Source organism: Hypanus sabinus, chromosome 29 (genome assembly GCF_030144855.1).
Source record: "Hypanus sabinus isolate sHypSab1 chromosome 29, sHypSab1.hap1, whole genome shotgun sequence".
NCBI classification, from domain to species: domain Eukaryota; kingdom Metazoa; phylum Chordata; class Chondrichthyes; order Myliobatiformes; family Dasyatidae; genus Hypanus; species Hypanus sabinus.
Window position 1 is genome coordinate 19,652,907 of NC_082734.1, and position 24,813 is coordinate 19,677,719.

A 24,813-nucleotide genomic window follows, 5' to 3' on the forward strand; every position below is an offset into this window, starting at 1 on the left:
AGTCTTATTTAGATTGTACAAGATCACCATAATCTTCAAATTTAGATTTACATTTCAAAAACTAACAAACTAACATAAAATACATTTTAATTAAATACTGACCATGTAGCGGTGTGCTACACGCAGCGCTAAAATTACGACACGGAGTCGGTAACTGCAGTCGAAGGAAAAAACTTTATTCGAAATCTTCAGCCTCACTTTTAAGCCTCCCTCAACCTGCCCCCCATGGCGCAGAGGCTCCAAAGCTCTGTGCTCGCAAACCCCCGTAGGCTATCTAATTGTGAGTCGGTTCGGATGTGCCAGGAAAAGGGTCGCCACAACCAATTATTTCCCAAAGCAACAGGGAGCCGCAGCACAGACGTAAAAGAGCCACATGCGGCTCCGGAGCCGCGGGTTGCCGACCCCCGAGCTAGGATATACACTGAAAGCTTGTTTCCTAAAACTGTAATAGAGGAGCCTTGATGCCAATTATTTCTAAATGCGCCAGCAAAGTCGGAGACTGGCCCTTCAGCTCACCATATCCATCCTGTTTTTGCCCAACCACACTAATCAATTTTTATTTGACTTGGAGTCAGTCAACGTCGAAACAGGCTTTTCAACCAACCACAATCTCATCAACCAGTGGGCACTCATCTGTATTAATCCTATCTTCCATTGACTTGTAGTCTTCTATACAAGAGTTTTTGTCTCGAAATGTAAATGCTGCACAATTCTGCTTCCACCACTCATCACAGCGGTATGTTCCAGGTACACGGCACTCATCAGGTAAAAATGAAGCCGGCGCTTAGGAGGGATAATGGCATCCAGCGGTGTCTCCCTTGCTTGCATCTTCAGAAACAGCTCTATTTTCATCTTTAATATCTCTATTTTTCTCTTTCAGGGTTCATTTGAAGACCCTGATCCGGAGTTGCACGTTGATTACAGCTCTTTGCAGGAATGGGACCTGCTCTCAGGGTTCCATAACTGGCCATTGTTCGGCATGCAAAAGGCTCAGCCTAAGGGTCCGGCTCGAATTCGGATGCGTAGGATCTCTGAGCTCTGGAGACGGGCGGATCGAGGGTCGGTGCCACAACAGGAGACCCGTCTGTTGTCGGGGGAGTCGGCGTATCTGCTGTATGCCTGGAGACCCAAGATCTTTGCGATCTTCAGGCACAGAGTTCGAAAAAAGTGACGAAAAGAACTTTTAACATCGTAAACCAACGAGTTGTTTGTTATGTCTCCCCGCTCACTAGGAAAGTGAAGACACCTCTTTCTCCCTTATTAAGGAGAGCAAGAACCTGCGGTAGGTCGAATGCTTCACCAGGTGAAGCACGAAGCATTTGGGTTAACTGCAAGTCTGTGTCTTTGCTATTGCTTTGCTCACACTTGAGTACTCGGTGGCAGTGCCAATGCTTTTTTTTGCCAGTGGGGGGAGGGGGAATTGTTGCTCGCTGCTGCTACGCGTGGGAGGGGGAAGCTGGGGGGGGGGTACTTTGGGGTTCTAACATTTAACTGTCATTCATTCTTTGGGGCTCTCCTCTGTTCCCGTGGATGTTTGCAAAGAAAAAGCATTTCAGGATGAATGTTGTATACATTTCTCTGACATTAAATTGTACCTTCAAACCACCTCTTACCCTTTATCCTAAATCTTTGTCCTTTAGTTTCGCTCACCTGTGATTGGGAGAGAAGTGGCCTGTTGTCCATCTAATCCATACCCTTCATCACTTGTCATGTCCCATTTTAGTTTCCCTGCTCTGAGACTACATTTTTCTATCATTATTTAAATGGTGGTTTAAATTTCCTTTAAATGGAGTAATTTCATCTGCTTCCACCACCTCCCCTACAGCACATTTTAGATACCGGTATCTAGGTAAAAAATAATTGCTGTCCCTTCAGTCACATTGAGAACTCCTTCCACTCACCTTAAACCTCTGCCCTCTAGATTTTGATAAGGTGAAAAAGGCAGATGGGATATTAGCATTCATTGACTGATGAAGAGAACATGACAACAGAGAGGTTATGGAACAACTGTATAAAACATTGGTTACTCCACAAATGTGTTCAGGTCTGGTCACTATACTGTAGGAAGAATGCAACATGGTGCAAACATTCACCAGACTGTTGTCCGGAACAGAGCATAAGAACAGAGCTATAAGAACAGAATCAATAGGCTGGATTGTTGTCTTCTCGCACAGAGAATATAAGTTTAAGGTAATGAATCAAATTCAGAGTTGTACAGCATGGTAATGGGCTGTTCAACCCAACTCATCCATGCAACCAAGATACTGTTTTGTCCACATCCCCTTAAATCTTTCTTATTCATGTACTTGACTTCTAAACATTGTAACTGCAGCCGCCTTTACTGGCAGTTCATTCTATACATCCACCACCCTCTGTATGAAAATCTTGCCCCTCAGATCCATCACCTTAAACCTATTCCCTATAGATTAAAGCACCCCCCTACCCTGGGAAAAAGACTAACCATTGAATCACTATCCCCAATTTTTTAAAACGCTACATCACCTCTGACCCTTGTTCAATCCAGGGAAAGGAATCCCAACGTATCCAGTCTCTTCCTGTAACTTGAGCCCTCCCATCAATACAACATTACTATGAATTTCCTCTTTCTTTTTAAATCTTTTTATTAATTTTAAACAAACATAAATGAAACATGAATACAGAGAGCTTGAGAGTACATAATTAATAGTGTTACGAATGTGGAGCAACTCTGATGGGCCGAAGGGTGCAAAGCCCCCCCCCCCCCACCTTTTTGAGAATCACAAGATCACTATTATTTCGGGTCTGAGACCCAGGAAATGAGAGAGATACACAGCATGTCAGTAATGAGAGAGACACAGGATAACAGCAAAGGCAGTTGTTATAGACAACGCAGAATACACAAGGTTTGGAATGTCTCCTAACAAAAAGCGGAACGGAACCACTGATTACTGCTATTGTCTCTTGGAGAAGGAATTGTGTATTGAGTACTGTACTATTCATTGAAACCCCTCAGGGGACAACCAGAGTGGTCTGGTTGAGGGATTGCATCATCCCAACCTGATTGACATCTGAGACCCCGTGAGTGAGGATAAAAGACGGGTCTGGGGAACACTCCTTAAACACTGAAGTTCATGGCAGCCATGCCCCGACACGGCATACAGCACCACATCCCGACCTGGGGACCACCCCTCCACAGCTGTGCTCGGCGGCTTCCCCCGGACAAGCTCCAACTGGCGAAGGAGGAGTTCAAGAGGATGGAGGAATTGGGGATCATCCAGCGGTCCAACAGCCCATGGGCCTCCCCCCTGCACATGGTGCCCAAAGTGACAGGGGGCTGGAGACCGTGCAGCGACCACCACAGGCTGAACGAGGCTACCACACAGGTCCGCTACCCTGTGCCGCACATTCAGGACTTTGCAGCAAACCTGCACGGCACATGGATCTTCTCCAAGGTAGACCTCGTCCGAGGATACCATCAAGTCCCGATGCATCTGGACGACATCCCCAAAACGGCTCTCATCACCCCGTTCGGCCTTTTCGAGTTCCTCTGCATGCTGTTCGGCCTGAAGAATGCCGCACAGAAGTTCCAGCGGTTAATGGACACGGTGGGACACGACCTGGACTTCGCATTCATCTATTTGGATGACATCCTCATAGCCAGCAGCAGTCGTCAGGAGCATCTGTCCCACCTCCGTCAACTCTATGCCCGGCTGAGAGAATACGGTCTAACAATCAACTCGGCCAAATGCCAGTTCAGGTTCGACACCATTGACTTCCTGGGCCACAGGGTTACTAAAGACGGGGCAACCCCTCTGCCCGCTAAGGTAGATGCGGTCCGCCATTTCCCCTGACCCACCACGATCAAAGGCCTTCAGGAATTCGTAGGTATGGTCAATTTCTACCACCGCTTCCTCCCTTCAGCTGCCCAGATCATGTGCCCCCGTTCACCCTGCTGTCGGGTCCAGGCAAGGACATAACCTGGGACGAGGAGTCCGCTGCCGCTTTCACTCAAACAAAGGAAGCCTTGGTGAACATCACAATGCTACTGCACCCCAGAATGGACGTCCCTACCGCCCTCACAGTGGACGCATCTAACACGGCAGTCGGTGGAGTGCTGAAGCAGCTCATCGCGGGCCGCTGGCAACCCCTGGCGTGTTTCAGCAAACACCTCCTGCCACCCGAGCTCAAATACAGTGCTTTCGACCAGGAACTGTTGGCGCTATACCTGGCAATCCGGTATTTCAGGTACTTCTTAGAAGGTAGGCCCTTCACCGCGTTCACGGACCACAAACCGCTTACCTTTACGTTCACAAAGATGTCCGATCCCTGGTTGTCCCACCAGCAGCGCCATCTCTGAATACACGACCGACGTCCGGCACGTCTTGGGTAAGGACAATGTCGTGGCAGATGCGCTCTCTTGCCCTAACATTCATGCCCTTTCCCAAGGGGTAGACTTTGAGGTGCTGGCAGAGGCACAGCAGTCAGACGAGGAGATCCCGAGTTACAGAATCGCAGTCTCCGGTTTGCAGCTCCAGGACCTTCCCGTAGGCCCAGGTGAGAGGACCCTACTCTGTGACGTCGCCACCGGCCAGCCCCGTCCCGTTGTCCCGGCAAACTGGCGACGCCATGTTTTCGACTCCATTCATAACTTAGCACACCCCTCCATCAGGACAACTGTCCGGATGGTCTCCAGCAGGTTTGTTTGGCAAGGACTTCGCAAGCATGTCAGTGAATGGGCTAGAACATGCATGCACTGCCAGACAGCCAAGGTGCAGCAGCACACCAAAGCTCTGCCGCAGCAGTTCCACCCCACCCACTGGTGTTTCGACCACATTCATGTGGATATCGTGGGCCCCCTGCCAGTGTCACGCGGAGCGCGGCACCTCCTGACTATCGTGGACCGGTTCGCAAGATGACCAGAGGCGATCCCGCTCACCGACACCACCTCCGAATCTTGCGCCTGGGCACTGATCGCCACCTGGGTGTCCTGCTTTGGTGTACCAGCCCACATCACCTCCGACAGAGGCGCCCAGTTCACCTCCAGCCTGTGGTCAGCTATGGCCAGCCTTTTGGGGACTCAGCTGCACCACACCACTGCCTACCACCCACAGTCGAACGGACTAGTGGAGCATTTCCGCCGTCACCTAAAGTTGGCTCTCATGGCCCGCCTGCGAGGAGCTAACTGAGCGGAAGAGCTTCCCTGGGTCCTACTCGGCATCCGCACGGCGCCCAAAGACAATCTGCATGCCTCGTCTGCCGAGTTGGTGTCCGGCGCTCCCCTGGTCGTCCCCGGGGAGTTCCTACCAGCCCCAAGGGGGCAAGAGGAAGAACCCGCAGCAGTCCTGGGCAGACTACGCGAGAGGCTCGGTGACCTGGCCCCCGTACCCACTTCGCAGCATGGGCAGAACCCGCCCTGCCTACCCAAAGACCTGCAGAACTGTAAGTTTGTGTTTGTACGAAGGGGCGGGCATCGGCCACCGCTGCAACAGCCCTACAAGGGGCCGTTTACGGTGCTCCGGAACAACGGGTCCACGTTCGTGCTGGACGTTGGGGGAGAGAGAGGAGGTTTTCACGGTGGACTGACTCAAACCGGCCCATGTGGACCTGGTGCAACCGGTCGAGCTTCCGGCACCTCGGCGTAGAGGCCGACCTCCCAAACAGGGTCCGACCCAGACTGTGGACATTGGGGGGGGGGTGCATCGCCAGTTCTGGTGGGGGGAGTTATGTGGCGACCCACTACCTAGCGCACTCGAACCGGCTCACAAATAGCCAGCGTGCAGGCACAAAGGCCAGGTCCGCAACAAAGGGAGAGAGCCTGCGGGGGTTCGTGAGTACATGTCTCTTGGAGCATCCGCACCCGAGGAGGGCAGGATGAGGGAGGCTTTAAAGCAAGGCTGTGAAGTTCGAATAAAATTCTTTGACTGCAGTTTACCAGCTCCGTGTTGTTATTTTAGCGCTGTGTGTAGCACACTGCTACAAGATTGCTATTATTTCGGGTCTGAGACCCAGGAAATGAGAGAGATACACAGCATGTCAGTAATGAGAGAGACACAGGATAACAGCAAAGGCAGTTGTTATAGACAACGCAGAATACACAAGGTTTGGAATGTCTCCTAATAAAAAGCGGAACGGAACCACTGATTACTGCTATTGTCTCTTGGAGACGGAATTGTGTATTGAGTACTGTACTATTCATTGAAAACCCTCAGGGGATAACCAGAGTGGTCTGGTTGAGGGATTGCATCATCCCAACCTTACTGACATCTGAGACCCCGTGAGTGAGGATAAAAGAGGGGTCTGGGGAACACCGCTTAGACACACCAGGAGAAACGTACGAGACCGGTGGGGGGCTTGTGTGTGTGTCCATCCTTGCCTGGGTAGCGAGTCCTCCACAGAACGGTCTAGCTAAAGGACGGATACGGATCAAGACCGTACCAAGGAAAGACGGAAAGTTATTCTCCTATTTCTCTCTCTCTCTCTCTCCAACAATTACAACACAGCGACAAACAAACGATGGCAGCCTGTGTGAACTGAAACAAACTTTATATTTCCATCGGACAATTCATTATCTCCTAGATAACGATAGAGCTTATTTCTTATTGATTATTATTATAATTGCACTTTTAGGTTTAGTATTGACGACGTATATTATCTGTATATTTGCATTGATATTATTTTTGTGTATTTTTGCTAATAAATACTGTTAAAAATAGTATCACTAGACTCCAACGGACGCCTCTATCTTTGCTGGTAAGTAACCCAGTTTACGGGGTTCATTACAATAGGTTAAGATATATATACAAATAGATGATAGTCCATAGATAATAACCTACCAAACTCATAGTAATTACGAAAAATGAAGTAAATAAGAAACCCCCCCCCCCAAAAAAAAGAAACCTAACTAACACGGGCCATTGCATTATGTCAAATGCCATGACACAGTAGTGTCAATAACTCCGCACCTCCATCCAAATAATTAAGGATAATAAAAGTAAGGTTACTGTGAACTTTCTTTATACAGTTTGTAGCTAAATCACACCCTTCTAACTACACACAGTACTGCAAGTGTTACCTCAGTGTTACAAGTGTGTCTCACCAACGATTTATCCTACTGTAAGATGAAATCCCAACTGTTATGCTCAAGTTTCAGCTGATGAAGGTAAACATACCATACACCTTCACCACTCTGTCTACCTTTGCTTCTTTTGAGGAACCTGCACCCCCTTACTCTCACTATTCAGTACCCACTCCCCAGATTCAGAAAGATCTGAGGAAGAACTATTTTCACTTCACAATATTAAATAAGATATGGGTGGCACAGCTGCGGCCTTGAGGCCAGAAAGCAGATTTTAATCCCAACCTAACATGCGTGGAGATTGCACATTCTGCTTGTGCCTGTGCTGGCTTCCTCACACTTCTCAAAGATACGCAGATTGGAACTGGTTTATAACGGTCACACTTACAGCGAAAAGACGGTCTTGCATATTGTGCATAACAAATCATTACACAGTGCATCGAGGTAACACAATATCAGAATTCAGAATGAAGTGCAACAGCGAGAGAAGCAAGCAAACAATAAGAAGATAAGGTCGATTTTGAGGTCAAGCGATTGTCCAGTGAACCAGTCTTACATCAGTGGGTAGGTGTAAATTGTCTATGATGAGTAGGAACGATACCAGACTAACAGCACGCAGATGGCTGTGCACAACTCTAATCCAAGTGCTCTTACTACATGGTCCGAGATTTCTCCTTTCCGGATCACTGTCTCAGGGGAGTAGCAAGCCACAACGTCTATTACGTTTAGACTCATACAACTATCCCGTACCCTTTCACCCATTTCCCACCCAGCATGCAGGGGTTCAAAAGAGTCTCAGTGAAACTCTGATTCACTTGTACCTCCACAAATCTAGTGTATTTCGGTAGGTGTAGGTGTCAGAAAGTGGTGTTTCCCACCCCCCCCACACTACAGAAAACAAATGTGGATCAGACGATTGGTTTGTGTAGTAACTGTGTTCAGTCCTCAGAAAAACTGAGGCTACATCCACACTAGACCGGATAATTCTGAAAACGCCGGTTTCGCGTAAAAACAATAGGCATCCACGTTATGCGTTTTTGAAATTATCTCCATCCACATTGAAACAGATATTTCAGCGAATCTCCTCCTACTGCACATGCACAGGACACATCTACTGAAAACAAGCGACATGTTTGGTGTCGAATCTCACTGTAAAAGTGCGCGTTTGTGTAGTTACAGACCAGAAAAACTTAAGACGGACAGCTGTTGGCTCTCACCCTTACTTAAACTAAAAAAAACAAATACTGGAGCGTACAGTGGTAACAGACAGGGAGTTCACGGACAGATAGACCCCGCTGACGACGAACATTGAAAAACTGACCAACTTGTTGCATTAATAAAGCACCTTGTTAAATGTATAAATGTTTTAATGTCTGTATCACTGTTATCTTGTATTTCCATACAATGTTACATTAGGCTGTTACACATCTATTGTCAGAGAAGTACTTGTATAAATAGGTAAACCACCTTCATACGAGCAAGGACAGAAAACAGAGCAAAGTGAGTATACTTATTTATTCAGTAAGTTATGGGTCAAAGTATTTGGTGAGTACATTTCTAACTCTTCTGGCTGCAGTCTCTTTGCCGTCTGTTCTGAAATTGTTAGGTTGCGTTCAAGAAAACAATGAAATAGCACGCTGCCATCTGATAGTGTTTTCAGAAATCTCCGGTTACCCCGTCCACACTGATCTACCCAAGCAGCATTTTCAAAAAAATCCACCTTGGAAAGCGTTTTTGAAAAGCTCCAGTTTCAGGAGACGAAAACGCCGTTTTAGTGTGGATGGAGGGTAAAAACAAAGAGAAAAAACTTCGGTTACGAATTTATCTGGCATAGTGTGGATATAGCCTGAGCTTCTGGTTCTCTCCAGTCTAATTTCCCACTTCACTCTGACCTCCTGCACTAATACAAGGTCTAAGGCAAGCCCAATTCATTTTCCGTCTGGGAACATTGCAGCCTCTGAAATCAATATCAAATTTCCCAAAGGAGAGACAGAAGACTGCAGACGCTGGATTCTGGCACAAAAAAAGTCTGCTGCAGAACGCTCAGGCGTTGCTACTGTGGTGGGAAATGGACAGATAATGCTTCAGGTTGAAACCAGATAAGATGCATCAAAACATCAACTATTTATTTCCCTCCACAGATGCTGTCTGACCTGCTGAGTTCATCCAGCATTTTATCTGTTGCACCAAATTATCCTACTTTAACAACTTTGTCTTTCTTCCTGCATGTATCAGAAATTGCCATTTCTACCCATCATCTGTGATCTTGGCCTAGTTCTACTTCATGAGAATTGTCCAGTCAGCTGGACACATATCACGGTTCTATTCGCTACACATACTACAAAGCAGAATACAACGGTCACAGTGAGTTATCAAGCCTCACCCCAACAGATAATTCTCCTTATCCTACCCACTGGTGGCACAGCAATGCAATGGTTACCACAACGCTTTATAGTACCAGCGACCCAGGTTCAATTCCCACCACTGCCCATAAGGAGTTTGTTTGTTCTTCCCATGACAGCATGGGTTTCCTCCAAGTGCTCTGGTCTTCTCCCACAGTCCAAAGACCATAATATACAGGAGCAGAATGAGGCCATTTGGCCCTTCAAATCTGCTCCACTATTTCAGCATGGTTGACCTAATTTTTTCTCAGCCCCAATCTCCTGCTTTCTGCCCCTATCCCTTCATGCCCTGACCAACAAGAATCTAACAACCTCTGCCTTAAATATATATAAAGACTTGGCCTCCACAGCTGCCTGTAGCAAAGAATTGCACAGATTCACCACCATGGCTAAAGAAACTTCTCATCTCCATTCTCAAAGGACACCCCCTCTATTCTGAGGATGTGTCCTCTGGTCTTAGACTCTCCCACCGTAAGAAACATCCTCTTCACATCCACTCTTATTAAGGTCTTCCACCATTCGATAGGTTTCAATGAGGTCACTGCTCTTTCTTCAGAATTCCAGTGAATACAGGCCCAGTCATCAGATGGTCTTCACATGACAAGCCATTCAATCCTGGAATTATTTTTGTGAACCTCCTTTGAACCCTCTCTAGTTTCAGCATATCTTTTCTAAGAGAAGGGGCCAGAAACTGCTCGCGGTACTCCGTGAGGCTTCACCAGTGCTTTGTAAAGTTTCAACATTGCACCCTTGCTTTCATATTCTAGTCCTCTTGAAATGAATGCCAGCATTACATTTGCCTTCCTCACCACAGATGCAACCGTGCAAATTAACCTTCAGGGAAAGCTGCACAAGGACTCCCAAATCTCTTTGCACCCCAATTTTTTTTTGTATTTTCTCTCCATTTAGAAAATAGTCAACCCTTTCATTTGTTCTACCAAAGTGCATGACCAGACACTTCCCGACACTGTATTTTATCTGCTATTTCTTTGCCTGTTCTCCTAATCCAAATCCTTCTGTAGCCTCTCTACATCCTCAAAACTACCTGCCTTCCCAATCTTCATATTGTCTGTAAACTTTACAACAAAGCTATCAACTCCACCATACAAATCAATGACATACAGTCGGCCCTCCTTATCCATGAGTTCTGTATGCACGGATTCAACCAACCATGGATCGGGAAAACCCGGAAGTGTTCTTCCAGCACTTGCTGTTTCAGCATGTACAGACTTCTTTTCTTGTCATTATTCCCTAAACAATACAGTATAACAACTACTTACATAGCATTTACATTGTATTAGGTATTATAAGTAATCTAGAGATGATTTAAAGTATACGGGAGGATGTGCATAGGTTACCGCAGATCCGGAATCGAAAAAAATACCAGAAGTTTTCTAAGTCAGAACAGGTACATCCGGTATTATTTAGCGTCAGTTAGTCAAATGTTTGTCTCAGTATATAGTATATATTTTACCTTTCTATGCATATAAAACACTTAAGAAACATATGTATTTCAATAATTGAACCACTGCGTTGCTTAATAATAACTGTAGCTTTCATCGGGGAAGGGCCTTCACATGCCCCATTATTCTCACTTTATCCTTGAAAATTGTTCCGATCATTGACAGACTGTAGCCTAACGCTTTTCCAATGACCGATGGCATTTCACCTCTTTCCGATCACTTTATTATTTCCACTTTATTTTGAATCGTGATCATTTTCCGTCAATGAAACACTGCAGGCAGTGGGTCCCAAGGTCCACCGGGTCCTAAAGTCCACCGCACTAAGACAGGTTAAATAAGGTCTGGAGCTCCGCCAGGTCCTAAAGTCCACCACGCTGAGATAGGTAAATAAGGGACTTGAGTATCTGTGTGTTTTGGTATCCGCGGGGGGGTCCCGGAACCATTCCCCCACGCATAAGGAGGGCTGACTGTACAAGATAAACAGAATTGGTCCCAACAGACTCCTGTGGAACACCACTAGTCACCGGCAGCTAGCCAGAAAGGCTCCCTTTATTCCCACTCTTTGCCTCCTGCCAATCAGCCACTGCTTTAACCATGCTAGAATCTTTCTTGTAATTCCACAGGCTCATAGCTTGTTAAGCAGTCTCATGTGTGGCACCTTGTCAAAGATCAACTGATCTTTGAACATCAACTGATTCTCCTTTGTCTATCCTGCTTGTTACTTCTTCAAGAATTCCAATAGATTTATCAGGCAACATTTTCCCTTGAGGAAACCATGCCTGACTACAGCCAATTTTATCCAAGTACCCTGAGACCTCATTTTAACAATCGACTCCAACATCTTACCAACCACTGAAGTCAGACTAACTGGCCTATAGTTTCCTTTCTTCTGCCTCCCTTCTTGAACAGTGAAGTGACATTTGCAATTTTACATCCTTCTGGAACCATTCCACAACCTAGTGATTCTTGAAAGATCATTACTAATGCCTCCACAATCTCTTCGGCCACCTCCTTCAGAACTCTGGGATGTACCCCATCTGGTCCAGGCAACTTATATACTGTCAGACCTTACAGTTTCCCAAGAACTTTTTCTCTAATTATAGTAATCACACACTTCACACCTCCGACACCTAGAACTTCCACCATACTGCTAGTGTCTTCCACAGTGAACTTTTCCCCCGTTATTACTTCTCCAGCATAGTTTTCCAGCAGTCCAATATCCACTTTCATCTGTCTTTTACACTTAATTTATATAGATGTAACCCCCCCCCCCCCCCCATGGGTTATTTTACCTTAAGCTCTCTAATCAATTCTGGTTCATTACACAACACCCAGTCCACAATAGCTGATCCCTTGGTAGGCTCAAGCATAAGCTGCTTGAAAAAACCATCTCGTAGGCACTCTAGAAATTCCCCCTCCTGTAATCCAGCACCTACCTGATTTTCCCCAATCAACATGCATATTAAAGTCTGCCAAGACTATTGCAACACTGCCTTTTTGGCATGCATTTTCAATCTGCTGTTGTAATTTGTAGGCCACATCCTTACTACTGTTTGGGGGTCCGTATACAGCTCCCATCAGCGTCTTTTTATCCTTGCAGTTCCTTAGCTCTATCCACAATGATTCAACACCTTGTGACCCTATATCACCTTTCATTTTTTTTCTTTGATTTCATCTTCTACTAACAGAGCAATGTCGCCCCCCTGTCTTCCTGCCTATCCTTTTGATAAATGTGTATCCTTGGACATTAAGCTCCTAGATATAATCTTTCTGCCATGATTCAGTGATGCCAATATCATACCTGCCAATCTGTAACTGTGCTGCAAGTTCATCTACCATATTCCGTATACTGCACGCATTCAAATACAACACGTTCAGTCCTCTATTCATCCTTTTCGATTTTGTCCACTTTAACGTTGCAACTCATTCAGTTGTCTGCAATTTTGTCCTGTCAACAGCCTCTCCTCACTACAGGTTGCCTGTGTTTGTAAACCAGCTTCAGCACTATTATCCATCTTTCCTACAACACTCCTTGCAGCTCAGGACACTAGCTCAACCTTTTGCTTCCTTACTTTGTCTGAGATTTTACCAACATCTGCCTCCACAAACTCCCCACTGACTGTTCTGGCACTCTGGTTCCCACCCCCCTGCAACTCTAGGTTAAACTCCACCATGCAGCAGTAACAAACCTTCCCACTAGGATATTAGTCCCCCTCCAGTTCAAGTGCAAACTGGCCCTCTCTATAGGTCCCAACTTCCCTGGAAGAGAACCCAACAATACAAAAATTTTATGCCCTCCCTCCCACACCAACTTCTTAGCCACATATTAAACTGTACAATCTTCCTAGTTCTAGCCTCACTAGTACGTGGCATGAGCAGCAATCCTGCAATCACAACCACGGAAGTCCTGCCCTTTATCTTAACATCTAACTCCATGAACTCCCTATGCAGAACCACTTAACTTGTCCTACCTACATGGACCACAACTCCTGTTGTGATTGAATTGAATGTGCAGATAGTTATTAATGAATATGATATAGTTGGGATCACAGAGACATGGCTCCAGGGTGACCAAGGATGGGAGCTCAACATCCAGGGATATTCAATATTCAGGAAGGATAGACAGGAAAGAAAAGGAGGTGGGGTAGCATTGCTGGTTAGAGAGGAGATTAATGCAATAAAAAGGAAGAACATTAGCCTGGAGGATGTGGAACCGATATGGGTAGAGCTGCATAACACTAAGGGGCAGAAAGCGCTGGTGGGAGTTGTGTACAGGCCACCTAACAGTAGTAGTGAGGTTGGGGATGGCATTAAACAGGAAATTAGAAATGCGTGCAATAAAGGAACAGAAGCTATAATGGGTGACTTCAATCTACATATAGATTGGGTGAACCAAATTGGTAAGGGTGCTGAGGAAGAGGATTTCTTGGAATGTACGCGGGATGGTTTTCTGAACCAACATGTCGAGGAACCAACTAGAGAGCAAGCCATTCTAGATTGGGTATGAGCAATGAGGAAGGGTTAGTTAGCAATCTTGTCATGCGAGGCCCCTTGGGTAAGAGTGACCATAATATGGTGGAATTCTTCATTAAGATGAAGAGTGACGTAGTTAATTCAGAAACAAAGGTTCTGAACTTAAAGAAGGGTAACTTTGAAGGTACGAGACGTGAATTAGCTAAGATAGACTGGCAAATGATACTTAAAGGGTTAACGGTGGATATACAATGGCAAGCATTTAAAGATCGCATGGATGAACTACAACAATTGTTCGTCCCAGTTTGGCAAAAGAATAAACCAGGGAAGGTAGTGCACCCGTGGCTGACAAGGGAAATTAGGGATAGTATCAAGTCCAAAGAAGAAACATATAAATTAGCAAAAAAAGCGGCACACCTGAGGACTGGGAGAAATTCAGAGACCAGCAGAGGAGGACAAAGGGCTTAATTAGGAAAGGGAAAAAAGATTATGAGAGAAAGCTGGCAGGGAACATAAAAACTAACTGTAAAAGCTTTTATAGATACGTGAAAAGAAAAAGATTGGTCAAGACAAATGTAGGTCCTTTACAGTCAGAAACAGGTGAATTGATCATAGGGAACAAAGACATGGCATGCCAATTGAATAACTACTTTGGTTCTGTCTTCACTAAGGACATAAATACTCTTCCAGAAATAGGAAGGGACCGAGGGTCTAGTGAGATGGAGGAACTGAGGGAAATATATGTTAGTAGGGAAGTGGTGTTAGGTAAATTGAAGGGATTAAAGGCAGATAAATCCCCAGGGCCAGATGGTCTGCATCCCAGAGTGCTTAAGGAAGTAGCCCAAGAAATAGTGGATGCATTAGTGATAATTTTTCAAAACTCCTTAGATTCTGGATTAGTTCCTAAGGATTGGAGGGTGGCTAATGTAACCCCACTTTTTAAAAAAGGAGGGAGAGAGAAACTGGGGAATGATAGACCGGTTAGGCTGACATCGGTGGTGGGGAAAATGCTAGAGTCGGTTATCAAAGATGTGATAACAGCACATTTGGAAAGAGGTGAAATCATCAGACAAAGTCAGCATGGATTTGTGAAAGGAAAATCATGTCTAACAAATCTTATAGAATTTTTTGAAGATGTAACTAGTAGAGTGGATAGGGGAGAACCAGTGGATGTGGTATATTTAGATTTTCAAAAGGCTTTTGACAAGGTCCCACACAGGAGATTAGTGTGCAAACTTAAAGCACACGGTATTGGGGGTATGGTATTGATGTGGATAGAGAATTGGTTGGCAGACAGGAAGCAAAGAGTGGGAGTAAACGGGACCTTTTCAGAATGGCAGGCAGTGACTATTGGGGTAGCGCAAGGCTCAGTGCCAGGACCTCAGTTGTTTACAATATATATTAATGATTTAGATGAGGGAATTAAATGCAGCATCTCCAAGTTTGCGGATGACACAAAGCTGGACGGCGGTGTTAGCTGTGAGGAGGATGCCAAGAGGATGCAGGGTGACTTGGATAGGTTAGGTGAGTGGGCAAATTCATGGCAGATGCAATTTAACGTGGATAAATGTGAGGTTATCCACTTTGGTTGCAAGAACAGGAAAAAAGATTATTATCTGAACGGTGGCCGATTAGGAAAAGGGGAGGTGCAACGAGACTTGGGTGTCATTGTACACCAGTCATTGAAGGTGAGCATGTAGGTACAGCAGCCAGTGAAAAAGGCAAATGGTATGTTGGCATTCACAGCAAAAGGATTTGAGTACAGGAGCAGGGAGGTTCTACTGCAGTTGTACAAGGCCTTGGTGAGACCTCACCTAGAGTACTGTGTGCAGTTTTGGTCCCCTAATTTGAGAAAAGACATTCTTGCCATAGAGGGAGTACAAAGAAGGTTCACCAGATTGATTCCTGGGATGGTAGGACTTTCCTCTGAAGAAAGACTGGATCGGCTAGGCTTATACTCACTGGAATTTAGAAGATTGAGGGGGGATCTTATTGAAACGTATAAAATTCTAAAGGGATTGGACAGGCTAGATGCAGGAAGATTGTTTCCGATGTTGGGGAAGTCCAGAACAAGGGGTCACAGTTTAAGGATAAAGGGGAAGCCTTTTAGGACCGAGATGAGGAAAAACTTCTTCACACAGAGAGTGTGAATCTATGGAATTCTCTGCCACAGTAAACAGTTGAGGCCGGTTCATTGGCTATATTTAAGAGGAAGTTAGATATGGCCCTTGTGGCTAAAGGGAGAGAAAGCTGATACAGGGTTTTGAGTTGGTTGATCAGCCATGATCATACTGAATGGCAGTGCAGGCTCGAAGGGCCGAATGGCCTACTCCTGCACCTATTTTCTATGTTTCTATGTTTCCTGGCTGTTCACCCTCCTACTTAAGAATGCTGAGGACTCGACCATCCGGGAATCTCGTTCTCACCCACAGAACCTCCTGCCCATTCTCCTAACGAATCCCTGATCACCACAGCATGCCTTTTCTCCCCACTTCTCTCTGAGTTACTGAGACAGGCTTAGTGGCAGAGACCTGAGCGTTGTGACTTTCCTCTGTTAGGTCATTACCCCTCGACAGTATTCAAAATGACATACTTGTTGTTGAGGGGGATGACCACAAGGGTACTGTGCACTAGCTCCTTAACCCCTTCTCCCTTCACGACTGTCACCCAGTCTCCCGTGTCCTGCACCTTGGGCGTAGCTACCTCTTTAAATGGCTTATCTATCACCCCCTCAGCCTCCTGAATAATCCAGAGTTCATCCAGCTCTAGCTCCAACTCCTTAATGCAGTTTGTTAGAAGCTGCAGCTGGATGCACTTCTTGCAGTTGTAGTCATCAGGGACACTGGAGGTATCCCTGCCTTCCAACATCCTGCAAGAAGAACATTTCACTGCCTTGGCTGTCATTTCTACTATCCTAGCTCAGCAGATATAGAGAAGGAAAAAAAGTGAGGTTTTCTTTACTTTGTTTTCTCTAAGCGAAGCCTCTCTTAACTGAAGCCTCGAAGAGCTAACACCTTAAGATCACCACTCTGGTGGTCCAGACAATGGCCACTGCGTTTGCCTCTGCCTTCCTTTTATTTGCTCTTACTAATCAATCCCAAACGCCATCGGTCACTGGTCAACGCACCATTATGACGTCACGACCTACTCGTGCTTTTTATTCTCAGGCAGTGGACGTGATTGAAGTATCCTCCTCCTCAAAATTCCAATATCCAAACTGGCCACTGGTCAAAGACGTACTGTTTGGAAGGTTAATTGGTCATTGTAAATTGATCCGTGGTATCTTTGAATCAGAGGTTGCTGAGTGGTGTGGCTGAAAGGGCCTGTTCTGCACTGTATCTCAATAAATAAAAGTTACTGAAAACAAAAGATGTCTTCTTAGTTCCAATTCTGACAAAGAACCTGAACTGTTACCTGTGTACCTCACTCTACAGATGCTGCCTGATCAGCTGAATATTTCCGGCATGTCCTGATTTACTGAAATGCTGGTGGAACACAGCAGGCCAGGCAGCATCTATAAGGGGAAGCACTGTCGACATTTCGGGCTGAGACCCTTCGTCAGGACTAACTGAAGAGAAAGATACTAAGAGATTTGAAAGTAGTGGGGGGAGGGGGAAATGCAAAATAATAGGAGAAAACCGGAGGAGGTGGGATGAAGTTAAGGGCTGGAAAGGTGATTGGCAAAAATGATACTGAGCTGGAGAAGGGAAAGGAACATCGAACGGGAGACCTCGGGAGAAAGAAAGGAGGGGGGAGCACCAGAGGGAGATGGAGAACAGGCAGAGTGATGGGCAGAGAGAGAGAGAAAAAACAAACAACTAAATATGTCAGGGATGGGGTAAGAAGGGGAGGAGGGGCATTAACAGAAGTTAGAGAAGTCAATGTTCATGATCCCACCCCCTCCAATCTTCTCCTATCATTTTGCATTTCCCCCTCCCCCCACTACTTTCAAATCTCTTAGTATCTTTCCTTTCAGTTAGTCTTGACGAAGGGTATCGGCCCGAAACGTCGACAGTGCTTCTTCTTATAGACGCTGCCTGGCCTGCTGTGTTCCACCAGCATTTTGCGTGTGTTGTTTGAATTTCCAGCATCTGCAGATTTCCTCGTGTTTACTTCCTACACTTGCAGTTTTTACTTTTGAAACCTAATCAACTTGTTTAAGTGTCAAAAGAATTACGTAAGATAAGAGGCACTGATCTGCTGAAAAGTCCAGAACAAGAGTACAAAGTCCTCAAGTAATAGCTGGACCAGTTCAATTGAAATCAGGAAATACTTAAATGAATGAGAGAACAAATACATTGGAGAAAATTTTGAAGCCATTGTCACAAATGCAACATTTCTGAAATAAAGGCAACCCATAAAGGCAACACTTACTCCATCATGGCTCACCCATTACCAGGGTACCACTGAGCCCAACGGATTTCAATGTGCCTGTAATTAGCAGAACTTACACATTCACTTCAAACGACCTTTTCTCCTTCAGAATCGCTGCAGCAAGTTCGTCTAGAGGAAGAGCTTCGGCTCCAACTAACTGCAAAGACAGAAATACTTTTAAGAGACTTGTAAATTTAACTTATCTCTCATGCATCAACTCCATGCAAGATAGACTTCCAAACTGAAGACAAATTCCTAATTGCCTCGCTCCCCACCTTTCAGTAAGATTTAAAAGGCTCAGAGATATTCAACCAGGCTGCTGAAAGAGGGCAATCACAGTCTGGCTATGCTCACACCCAACTTACTAAAGCTAGCAACTCACCTCCCCCCACCATCCCTGATCAACTCGCTGGGGTGTACTCAGATATTGAAGGGTGGAGAGGAAGAGATGAAGAGAGGAAAGAACAAATGCATAGATAGGAAAGGGCGAGACAGACAGACCAGGAAAGGTAGAGTGAGACGAGGAGTGGGGGAGTGAGGAATGAATGAAGGAGTGGAGGCTGTGAGGGGAAATGCAGGGAAAGTTGATGGAGAAGGAGCGCCGGGCCAGAGGGGACAGGTGGGGGACTAGGGACACCGGATCGGGAGGGGAGAGGAGGGGGGTATGAGGAAGGGGGATGAGGAGGGGAGAGGATGGGGGAGGGGAAAAGGTTAGAGGGGAGGGGTAGGTTAGGACGGAGGGGGGTTCGGTGAGGGTGGAGGGGAGGAGGGGTTGAAGGAGAGAGGGAGCGGAGTCAGTGAGGGATGAGGCAGGAGGAGGGTCGGGTCGGTGACGGGAAGGAGGAGGGGAAGGGTCCATACCAGCATAGTGGCCGTGTTGAGGTCCGGGTGTTTATTAAACGGCCTCAACGTCGCCATGTCCCGCCATCCGCTTTGAAAAAAAACCCGCCCATCTTGCGTCGTCACGCAGGGTGCAGATTACATTACGTCATGCCGAAACGACTTGTCATGCGCAGCCATGAGAGTCAGTACTGCTGAGTTCAGCGTCGCAGCGACACCTGCAGATGGGAGGACCACGGACTCCCGAGCTCCGTCGTTCATTGCAAACACTAAGCGCTATCAGAATGAGTCAGAATCAGGTTTAATGTCGTGAACTGTGTTTTTCTACGGCAGCAGTCTATTTCAGTTCATAATATTAAAAACTATAATTTACAATAAGTATTAAAGGAAATTAAATATGTAGTTTAAAGGAAGAGCTAGTGTTCATGGGTTCAATGTCCATTCAGAAATCTGATGGTAGAGGTGATGAAACTGTTCCTGAATCGCTGAGCGTGTGTCTTCAGGCTCCTGTACCACCTCCTTGATGGTAGCAATGAGAGGATGGTAGTCTTAGCGTGATGGGGATCCTTAATGATTGATGCTGTCCTTTTGAGTCATCGCCTACTGAAGTTGTCCTGTAGTGCTGGGGATGCCAGTGCCCTCCATGGAGCTGGAAGAATTTACAACTTTCTGAAGCTTTTTTTCCGTTGCTCTGCAGTGACCCCTCCATACCAGACGGTGATGCAACCAGAAAGGATGCTCCCATGGTACCCCTGTGGAAATTTGCAAGAGTCTTTGGTGACACACCAAATCTCCTCAAGTCATAACGATATATAGCCCTCGTGCCTTCTTTGTGATTGCATCGATATGTTGGGCCTAGAATGGGACATCAGAGATATTGTCACCCAGGAACATGAAACTACTCACATTTTCCATGGCTGATCCCTCGATGAGGACTGGTGCGATCCCTCGATGAGGACTGGTGCGATCCCTCAACTTCACCTTCCTGAAGTCCACAATCAATTCCTTGGTCTTAGTGACACTGAATGTAAGGCTGTTGTTGCAACACCACACAACCAGCTGAGCTAGCTCACTCCTTTACGCCTCCTCATCACCATCTGAGACTCTGCCGACAATAGTTGTGACGTCTGCAAACTTAGAGATGGCACTTGAGCTGTGCCTGGCCACACAGTCGTGGATGTAGAGAGAGTAGGTGTTATTTCCAATTAACACAGACTGTGGTGAGGAAGTCAAGGATCCAGTTGCAGAGGGAAGTATGGAGGCCCAGGTTTTGGACCCAGTGATTCGAACTGAGGATTATGTTAAACACTGAGCTGTAGTCAATAAACAGCAGCCAGCTGATCCAAGGCCAAGTGGAGAGCCAGTAAGTTTGCATCCACTGCAGACTGATTGCAGCAATAAGCCAATTATGGTGGATCCAATCCTTCCCTAGGCTGGAGTCGGCTCTAGCCAGGACCAAACTCTCAAAGCACTTCATCACAGTGGATGTGAACGCCACTGGGTGATGGTCATTGAGGCAGCTCACCCTGCTCTTCTGGGGCACTGGTATGATTGCCACCCTTTTGAAGCAGGTGGGAACCTCCAACAGCACCGGTGAGAGACTGAAGATGTCCTTGAACACTCCCATCAGCTGGCACAGGACTCACACCACCAGGTTCAAGAACAGTTCCCTACCCCTCAACTGTCAGGCTCTTGAACAAAAGGTCACAACTACACTCACCAGCCCATTATTTGTTCCTACACCACTTTAAAGACTCTTTATTTTGTCATTTCATGTTCTCATTGTTTATTGCCATTTATTTATATTTGCTTTTGCAAAATTTGTTGACTTAGTGCTCTTTTTGATCTGTCATTGATCCTGTTTACAGTTACTGTTCTATAGATTTGCTAAGTATGCCCGCAGGAAAAAGAATCTCAGGGTTGTATGTGGTGACATGTATGTACTCTGAAAATAAAACTTACATTGAACTTTGTTCTCAGTTCCCACCATGTACACATCAGGACCTTACACCTTGCATGGTTCCACCCTCTTGTAGAAAGTTCTGACTTTGGCCTCAAAAACAGAGATCACAGGGTAACCAGATGCTGCAGGGATTCACACAAGTAGTTTTATTCTCCTTTTCAAAGCAGTCACAAAAGGCGTTGAGCTCATCTGGGAGTGAAGCATCACAGCTTTGTAGGAGGTAACCGCCTGCAAACCCAGCCAGAGCTGTTGTACATCCGATTCTGTCTCAATCAAAATTGGGTTTTTTTGCCCTTAAAATAGCATTCGCTAGGTTGTACTTGGACTTCTTGTATAGTTCTACATCACCAGTCTTGAATGCCACAGGTCTAGCCCTCAGCAGCCTACAAATTTCCTGGTTCATCCACTGCTTTTGGCTTGCATATGTCTGGTATGTTCTCAAAGGAACACACTCACCTACACAGATCTTGATGAAGTCAGTGAGAACTGTGGCATATTCATTCAGACTTGTAGATGGATCCCTGAATATTGTCCAGACCACCGACTTAAAGCACTCCTGTAAATGTTCCTCTGCCTCCCTCGACTGTACCTTCTTGGTCCTCACCACTGATGTTACGGCCTTTAGCCTCTACCTATACTGGGTGTAGAAGTACAGCCAGACAATCAGACTTCCATAAGCGTGGGGTGGGATGGTATGGAACAGGTGGTATAACAGTGGTCAAGTGTGTCGGCTCCTCTGGTTCCACAGGTGATATATCGATGGTAGTTGTTCAGAGACGCCTTCAAGCTGGCCTGGTTGAAATCTCCCGTAATGATAGGGTGCACAGTTTTGTGCCTACTGTTTACATTACTCAGCTCTTCCAGTGCCTGTCTGACTTAGGAATGTACACTGCTAATTCCCTTGGCAGATAAAATTGATGATATTTGACTGCTAGATGTACCAGGTTATGTGAGCAAGACTGAGACAGAACAGCCACTTTTGGTCACTATGATGAGTTAATCATAAAGCATTCTCCACCTACCCTGCCTTTAAGAGTCTCAGCTTTCCTATCCTTGCAGAGAATCATGAAGCCATCGAGCTGCAGCGCTGCATCTGAGATGGATGAAGATAGCCATGTTTCCATGAAGCAAAGTACACACCAGTCCTTGCTATCCCTCTGCTTCAGCAATCTTGCTCTGAGGACTTCCGTTTTATTTTCTAGAGACTGTACGTTCACCAACAGGATAGTCAGGATTGGGGATCTAGAGCCTCTGCATTTCAATTGTATTTGCAGACCAGCATGCCATCCCCATTTGCATTTACTTAAAGGTGAACACCACTTGCGGCCTGAGTCTGCCATTCAAGGTTCATTGATTTTGAGTATCCATAGAATTTCTTCTTTCTTTCTTTTTCAATCTTTTTATTGAATTTCATATATAAAAGAAAAATAATATAAGAATAAATAGGTTATAAATTCGTAAGACTTGAAATTGAATTAGTAGTAGGATAACAATATCCTATTAAAATATCAACATATAAACATAGTACGTTGTCAATCAAGTCTAAAATAATTATATGAAAAAAATAAAAATAATCATCAAAGGAAAAAGAAAAAATTGTAAAAAAACAGGCAAAAAATATTTAAAAAATACTGAACTAAACTAACATGGGCAATAATAACAGTTTATTTGTATATGATAGTGCCAAAAAACTCCAGAACTCCATACCTGAACAAGAATAAGCAGAGAGAAGGTCTGGAAGAGGCCAAATTAATTCATATGAAAATGTCGAATGAACGGTCCCCAAGTTTCTTCAAATTTAATTCATGAGTCAAAAATAGTGCTTCTAATTTTTTCCAAACTCAGAAAAGAAATAGTTTGAGAGAAGCACTGGAACGTGGTGGGAGGATTTACTTCTTTCCAATTTTGTAATATAGACCTTCTGGCCATTAATGTTACAAAAGCAATCATTCGTCTAATTGAAGGGGAAAATTGATTATCATCTTCATTTGGTATACCAAAAATTGCAGTAATAAAATGAGGTTGTAAATCGATATTCCAAACTAAGGAAATGGTAGCAAATATGTCCTTCCAATAGTTATGTAAAGCGGGACATGACCAAAACATGTGGGTCAATGAAGCCACATCTGAATGACATCTGTCACATTGAGGGTTAATATGAGAATAGAATCGAGCAAGCTTATCTTTAGACATATGAGCTCTATGTAGAATTTTAAATTGTATTAAAGCATGTTTAGCACATATAGAAGAAGAATTAACCGTTTGTAAAATTTTTTCCCATTTTTCTATTGATATATTATATTGAAGTTCTTTTTCCCATTCTTGTTTAATTCTACCTGATATTTCTGGTTGTATCTTCATAATCATATTATAAATAAAAGCCACTAATCCCTTCTGATAGGGATTTAAGGTAAAAACCTAAAAAGTCCATCGAAGTTGAATTGGGGAAGGATGGTAGAATTTTATGTAAAAAATTTCTAATTTGTAAATATCTAAAAAAGTTAGATTTAGGTAACTCAAATTTGTTGGAAAGTTGGTCGAAAGACATCAAACTACCTTCAAAGAAAAGATCACAAAAACATTTTATACCTTTCCTTTTCCATATGCTAAAGGCTTGATCTGTCAAAGAAGGTTTGAAAAAAAAATTAAGTAAAATAGGGCTATCAAGAACAAAGTTTCTCAGAGTAAAAAATTTACGAAATTGAAACCAAATTCGTAATGTATGTTTGGCAACAGGGTTAGATATCTGTTTATTAAATTTAACTAAATCGGCAGAAAGAGAAGAACCCAGAACGGAGAATAGAGAATATCCCTGTGCCTCATTGCATTCTAAATTTACCCACTGTGGGCACAATGGTGAATCCAAATCTGATTTCCAATACATTAAGTTACGAATATTATTCGCCCAATAGTAAAATCTAAAGTTAGGTAGAGCTAAACCACCATCTTTTTTAGATTTTTGTAATTGCCTTTTACTTAACCTAGGATTTTTATTTTGCCACACAAATGAAGAAATTTTTGAATCAATGTTATCAAAAAAAGATTTAGGAATAAAAATTGGTAAAGCTTGAAATAAATATAAAAATTTCGGTAGAATCATCATTTTAATAGCATTAATCCGACCAACTAATGATAAGGATAAGGGAGACCATCTTGTAGTAAGTTGTTGAATTTGATAAAGCATAGGTAGAAAATTCAATGTAAATATATCTTTATATTTCTTAGTAATTTTTATACCTAAATAGATAAAGTTATCATCAACAACTTTAAATGGCGTCCTTTCATTCAACAAAGTTTGCGCGTTTACAGGGAATAAATCACTCTTATCCAAGTTTAGTTTGTAACCAGAAAAACTACCAAATTGAGCCAATAAGGATAAAATAGCGGGAATAGACCTGTCAGGATCAGAAATATATAACAACAAGTCATCAGCATAGAGTGATAACTTGTATAATTTCTCATTACGGGTGATACCAAAAATATTAGGAGATTCACGAATAGCAATGGCTAAAGGTTCTAATGCAATATTAAACAACAAAGGACTTAAGGGACAACCTTGTCTCATACCACGTGACAATTGAGAAAAGGAAGATCTGTAATTATTTGTAAGAACAGAAGCAACAGGTTTATGATATATTAGTTTAATCCATGATATAAAATTAGGACTAAAATTAAAATATCTCAAAGTGTTAAATAAGTATACCCATTCAACTCTATCAAAGGCTTTTTCAGCATCTAGTGAGA

The 24,813-nt window shown here is 44.4% G+C and overlaps 1 protein-coding gene across 1 annotated transcript in view; it reads right to left on the reverse strand.

Moving 5' to 3' along the window:
- Positions 1-19,238, reverse strand: part of pane1 (proliferation associated nuclear element) — a 42,851-nt gene extending 23,613 nt beyond the window's left edge. The window contains exons 1-2 of the mRNA XM_059953225.1: positions 19,128-19,238; positions 18,344-18,423 (exon numbers count right to left, since the gene is read on the reverse strand). Coding sequence (XP_059809208.1) covers positions 18,344-18,423; positions 19,128-19,184 — 137 coding nt within the window. The 5' untranslated portion in view covers positions 19,185-19,238. The remainder of the gene's footprint in view (positions 1-18,343; positions 18,424-19,127) is intronic.
- Positions 19,239-24,813: the final 5,575 nt, after the last annotated feature.